Below are 6504 nucleotides of genomic sequence, written 5' to 3' on the forward strand. Positions count from 1 at the left end.
CCATAATTTCTGATTATTCACATTTTATCTGGTGCATAAACGGGTTATTTCTGTTTCAATTCTCTTTCCTCGTGAGAAAACTGGGTAAAGACTCTCTCTCTCTCTCTTTCCTAAAAAAACTGACTGATATTTTATTGAACCCTCAATGGCTAACGAATGCCTTAAGTAATCTAAATAGTCTCTGATTTAGAATGCTAACATTTAGTTTTAGGCTGCATTATTATTATTATTATTATTATTATTATTATTATTAGGCCTATTATTATTATTATTATTATTATTGTTATTATTATGGATAATTAATTCGTAAAACCAAAACATATTTTATATTGTATGCTTTATAATATAATATTATTATATATGCCTATATAAATCTATTTATGTCTTGCTTTAATTTGAATCAAGAGACATTTAAACTTATTGATAAAATTGATTGACTGAAATTGATTGAAATGCGCGCTACTCCTATGTTCTTTATATATAATATTATTCTTAGCTCGACTTGTGTTGAAATTAAATTGTCATTATTTTATATCACAGATGGTTTTGTGACTTGCGCCTGACTTGAAGGCCAGTCCTGTGGCTGTGTACTGCACGCGCTGAGATTTTTTTTTTTTTTTTTTTTTTGACGTGTCAGACGCGCGCGTGATGTCAGAGCAGAGGCGCGCGGGGAGCTGAGATTCGCCCAACGCTTTCCAGCTGCGCGCGACGCCTCCTGATAAAGAGCTGCAGTGAGGCGCGCGGAGAGTTTACTCACCCACAGCAGTGCATCACAAGTTCAAGGGGGAAGAGAGAGCAGGTGTTTGGATTGACAAAACCTAAATCGAGCTGTTACCTGCACTTCTCATTTGCTTTGTTTTTCCTCTGCCGCCGGAGTTGTGAGTGTGGCCATCGTGCCCTGCTGAGCAAGGCCGGATAGACATTATTTAGCGCCGCTGATTGTGTGCGCGTGTGTGCGTGCGTGCGTGAGTGTGTGCGCGCGGGCGTGTGTGTGTGTGTGTGTGAGATCACCGGAGTGGCTGTGCGCTCAGTGGGCCGCCGCGTTCGATCATGTCCTCACTTTCGACTCAGTGAGAGGAATCAAACTTTATCCGCAACAAGTCGCGCCTGTGGGCACCTGATCCAAACGAGGCGCGTGTGTCCCAGGGTGATGATGGAGAGCGCGCTGTACCCCCCGGCGGGGATATTCGGCACCCCTTCACCATCCACGGCGGGAGGAAGCATGGTCACCAGCGCCAAACCCCTGGCGTTCTCGATCGAGCGGATTATGGCCAGGACGCCGGAACCCAAGTCGATGCTGTCTCTGGCGAACTCTGTGCAGCACAGTGCCGTGGGAAAGGCCGACACACGGGCCTCACTCGCTGTGCCTCCATCCCCGCTGCACTGCGTGCTGCCGCTCATGCCGCTCGCCTACGAGCCCGCGCACAAACTTCCCAGACTGGAGTCGAGCCGGAGCGAGCCGGAGTTTCCCTACAACGCCGGCGAGCTTCTGAGCATCGGCGCCAGCGCCAAGGGCGAGCAGCGGGACGCGGCACCGGCGGTTGGACAGTATAAACTTTTCCGGCCACGGGTACTTTCGCACTCCTCCGTGCACACCGCCGCTGCCGCCGTGTGCTACGTGAATTGTGGGGAGAGCGCATGCGCGCCTCCGCCCGGCGCTTTACTTAACCTGCACCCGGTGGCTTCGTACCTGCTGAACACCCCGTTACACTCACGCCACAAAAGCCTTCTGGCGGAAAAAAGCAGAGGCGCACATGGCCTGGACTCTTACCCCGGAGCGCTGGCGCTGAAGGAGCTCTCCCACTCTCAGCTGCAGCACTACATGAAGGAGAGCGCGCACATCCTCTCGGAGAAACTGTTCAAGAGCACCGCCAAGTTACACACCAGCTCACCTCCAGCCAAAGCCAAAGTGTTCACTTGTGAGGTGTGCGGCAAGGTAGGGGAAAATGCTCGTGTTTTTTTTTTTTTTTTTACTATTCATGTTTCTAGATTTCCACAAATTTATTATTGTATTGTGTATACGCGAGGTTTTAGTTTATTTACCTTTAGTTTGTATGGAGAAAGTATACGCTCGTATTTATATATTATATTATATTATATTATATTATATTATATTATATTATATTATATTATATTATATTATATTATACAATGAGCATGAAACCTTCTCCTGATTTCACAATATTATATTTATTTATAGTACACAAAACCTATGCTAAGTATAAAATATATATACTGTATATTTAAAAATATCAATTAATTGGTCTACGTAATGCCACAATAGTTATCTTTTTATGTAGCGTGGTTTTAAAAATTTTATACTTGGTACTTATTCTGGGAAGGACTTTATTCTTTTTTAGACTTCTTTAGACTCTGTTTAAATTATATTATTCCATTACATGATAAAAGTAAAAAAAAAAAATCCTTCAAATGTAGAAATAAAATTTTGTTGTTGGTTTTTTTTCAGCTTGGTAAAGTGCATAATTATATAATTAAAATGTACTATTTTATAATTTGCTGTTATTCCCAGGTGTTTAACGCGCATTATAACTTAACCCGACACATGCCCGTACACACGGGAGCCAGACCTTTCGTGTGTAAAGTGTGCGGCAAAGGATTCCGTCAAGCAAGCACACTCTGTCGCCACAAAATTATTCATACTCAGGTACCGCAATTATCTTTACTTGATTCCTGTTCTTGTAAAATGTAATAATAATAATAACAATGCACAAATGAACTCACACATAACAACAGTAATAATAACAATAATTATAATAATAATAATAATAATAATTATTATTATTATTATTATTATTATTATTATTATTATTATTATTGTTGTTCTTGCTAATCATTATTATAATTATTATTGTTATTTTGTTGTTATTTGTCGTGTTTTGTTCTGTTATTATTGTAGTTTCGATAACTATTTCCGCTAAACTATTCAGTAACCTATTTTTATGTTTCTAAATAATAAAAATACATTTAAAAAATCTAAATATTTTCTTTTTTCGTCTATAAATTAAATGTGATTTAACAAAATTCTTCGAATAAATTTTTCTCTTTTATAAAATAAATTTTGTTATTAATCTTTCATTCCTTCATGTTTGTTTGCAGGAAAAACCGCATAAATGCCATCAGTGTGGAAAAGCATTTAACCGGAGCTCCACTCTAAACACGCACGCGCGCATCCACGCCGGATACAAACCATTTGTGTGTGAATTCTGTGGAAAGGGATTCCACCAAAAAGGTAATAAAAATGTCATACATTAGCATTATTTATTAACTTTTCTTTTAAAGCTTTTTTTTTTATCAAATTGTGATTTTACACAATGAACATGTGAAAGAAAATATATAAATAGGCATAGGATTTTATAGGATATAGTGGATAGTGAATGCTGGAATAAATCCCAAGCCAAATGACTTCTCGCTCCCCTCTCATAGGCAATTACAAAAATCATAAATTGACGCACAGCGGCGAGAAACAGTTCAAGTGCAATATCTGCAACAAAGCCTTCCACCAGGTATACAACCTGACTTTCCACATGCACACGCACAACGACAAGAAGCCCTTCACCTGCCCCACGTGCGGCAAAGGCTTCTGCAGGAACTTCGACCTGAAGAAGCACATACGAAAACTCCATGACGCTTCGCCGGGCCCGCACTCACCGGGAACACCTGCAGATCAGCGCGACGTGCAGTGAGCAGTCCTCACACCCTGGGCTTCACCAGGAACGTCTGAAGCAGCACGTTCCCAAAACCGTCTGTCCAAATAGACATTAGGACAGTGTGCGGATTTCGACGTCTTATTGGTCCTGCTGTTTTGACAAACTGAGCTCTTTAGTGTATAATTACACTCCTCTGTCCCGCAACCAAACGTCTCTTCTTTGGTTTTTTGTTTTGTTTTGTTTTTTTTGTTTGTTAGTTTTTTGGGTTCATCAATGAAAATACAATTCTAAAATGATCACGTCTTCACTCTCAGGGTTTGTACCTACTGCGTGGTATGATTTATTACAGACTTTTATTATTTGTCGGAAAATTCTTTTAACTTAAAGAGAGCGAGTTCTAAGGGTAATTAGGTTAATTTTCGTGATGATGGTATATTTCTTCATGGTGTACAATATTTATGGTTTGCTGTTCGTTATCAGCCCTGCTGTTGCCGCTTATTTTGGTCCAAATCGGTGTGAATTATGCAAGTGCTTGTTGTATATAATTATCACTGGCATCCGATTTCTCATCAAAACAACATATAAATCATTATAACAAGGGGAAACAAAATAAAAATGACATTTTATTGCATATCCTTCCTAAGTTATTATTTTCTTCCACGTGTTATGGTGTGCGGTTTGCCTTTTTTTCTTTAGTTTGTGTAGGAGTAATGGGACTGTGCCTAATGAGAAAATGAAAACTCATTAGGAAATAGTCATGAACATCGCGCTTAAGCTGGAGGAGGTGAGGCCATGTCCAAGCGTTCTCGGTGGACTTAACATGTATATTAATTATTCTGTGGCTTAGAGAATATTTCACACACACACAAAAATAATAAAAACCGTCTAGGCAAAGTTGATCACATAAAATGCATTGTTGTCAGAGAGTTAGCCTGGTAGGCTTGTGTATGGTGTTGCTCTAACTTACTATAAATATATAACTATAAATATACTGGCAGATTATGTTATTAAATTATTATTATTGTGGCTGCGAGAACGATTTCTTTATCTCTTAAGCTCGTCCGTGATCGCCGTAGATCAGCACGAAGGATTTTGCAGCAAAGACACCCCCTTGTGGAGAGTGCTCTCTGTTTCACACCAGGCTGTTCCTACTGGAGCAAAAGTGACTTGAAGTTTAAGGATGGAGTTTTTCAGTTTAAATGTTAGTTATAAGCTTTTAAAAAAAAAAAATAAAAAAAAAACAGGAACGTTTACTGTAAACCTCAATATGCCAATTGCACCGCTTAATATAGCGTAGTCTAATCTTTTAATCATTTTTTGTTATACATCTGCGCATTCCAATCAGTCAGTCAGATTCCAACGGAATACTTACTTTTGGTTACAATGTTAAAGCTACAGATGAAGAGATTAGGCTTTAGTTCAAATCTCCAGTTATCCGGTATCGCTGTAAATCCGATGTAATGTCCTGCTGTTGTCGATTTCATATCTGCTTTGAGGTTTCATGTGTTGTGCATTTCAAAAATTCTCGATTTTTTTTTTTTTTTTTTTTAAGCATTTTCATACTAATAGGCCCATACAATTCTGTACCACCTTTTGTTTTTCGCACCATTCGGTGAAGCCTAGAGACTGTTATGTGTGAAAATCCCAGGAGATCAGCACTCTTCTGGAATACTCATATTAGCCTGTCTGGCACCAACAATCATGCCGCTGTCAAAGTCACTGAGATTTGCGACCTGTATCCGCGTGATTTATGCGCTGCTGCCACATAATTGGTTGATTGATTAACCGCATGTACGTGCAGGTGTTCCAATTAAAGCGGACAGAGAAGGAATGTGTTTAGCACCCGTCAGCTTCTGTCTTATTCTGTTATTAACATATAAGGGTCAACATCACTATAAAGTGCCTTTCAGTATAATTAATAATTCATTCATTTAATAAATCATGATAATAAAAGATTATTTAAAAACCTTCATATTAACTTTATTGATTAGCCCCAGGCCATTAGAAATACATATTGGTCAAGCTCTAGTACTTTTCTTTATATACATAAACGGCCTGCAGACAAAGCGTGCATAATATGTCCACCCTGTCACGGAAAACTTAACCGAAATACATTTCCATCGCATGGTGATTATAAAATATACATTTTCAGAAATATATCTTGCCTCCTTCTTAACAATATATTTTTAGTTTCTGTGAAAAGTCTGTTACTAATAATAAAATCAGTCCAAAATGTGGCAAAAAAAAAAAAAAAAAAAAAACATGCACATGTCCACCCGCTCCTGGAAAGACTGATAGACCAAGTTGGCTTGCATGGTGGACCTTCAGTTACCAAAGTGATTCACTGTTAAAGGTGACTGTGCACTGATTATCAAATATAGGTTACATGTCCTTATTTTTTATTTATTTATTAATATTTCATTGTAATGGTGAGCATCAATTTCAGGGTCACGTTATACATGTATTATTATTAGCCTATTAATATTATTATTAGTAGTAGATGTATTATCACTATGAAAAAGGAATCTAAAATTAAAATGACTTGATTTATTAAATAATTTATTGAGTACAATAAGAACCTATGAAAGTATTTTATTTTTAGGTAATTTAACCACTTATTGCATTTCTTAGAGCAGCAGGTGGGACATGACAAAATCACATACATCCAGTCAAAGACAATTGTATGAAATGAGGGAAACTTGGGCAAGAGCGCGCACTTACTTGTACACACTACACTACAGGCAATTAGGAGACGCCGATCAGCTTACAACACGTCTTTGGACTGTACGACTCAAAGCACATGGAAATTTCACACACCATGCCCCTGTGCACTTGT

General features: G+C 38.6%; 1 protein-coding gene across 1 annotated transcript; it reads left to right on the forward strand.

The window, feature by feature from the left end:
• Positions 1–1108: 1108 nt before the first annotated feature.
• fezf1 (FEZ family zinc finger 1) lies at positions 1109–3704 on the forward strand. The gene is made up of 4 exons (XM_053478954.1): positions 1109–1936; positions 2531–2665; positions 3118–3250; positions 3445–3704. Exons 1-4 carry the CDS (start codon positions 1151–1153, stop codon positions 3702–3704), a joined length of 1314 nt encoding a protein of 437 aa, XP_053334929.1. The 5' UTR covers positions 1109–1150.
• The last annotated feature ends 2800 nt before the right edge of the window (positions 3705–6504 follow it).

This window comes from Clarias gariepinus, chromosome 2 (assembly GCF_024256425.1).
Source record: "Clarias gariepinus isolate MV-2021 ecotype Netherlands chromosome 2, CGAR_prim_01v2, whole genome shotgun sequence".
In the NCBI taxonomy this organism is placed as follows: Eukaryota; Metazoa; Chordata; class Actinopteri; order Siluriformes; family Clariidae; genus Clarias; species Clarias gariepinus.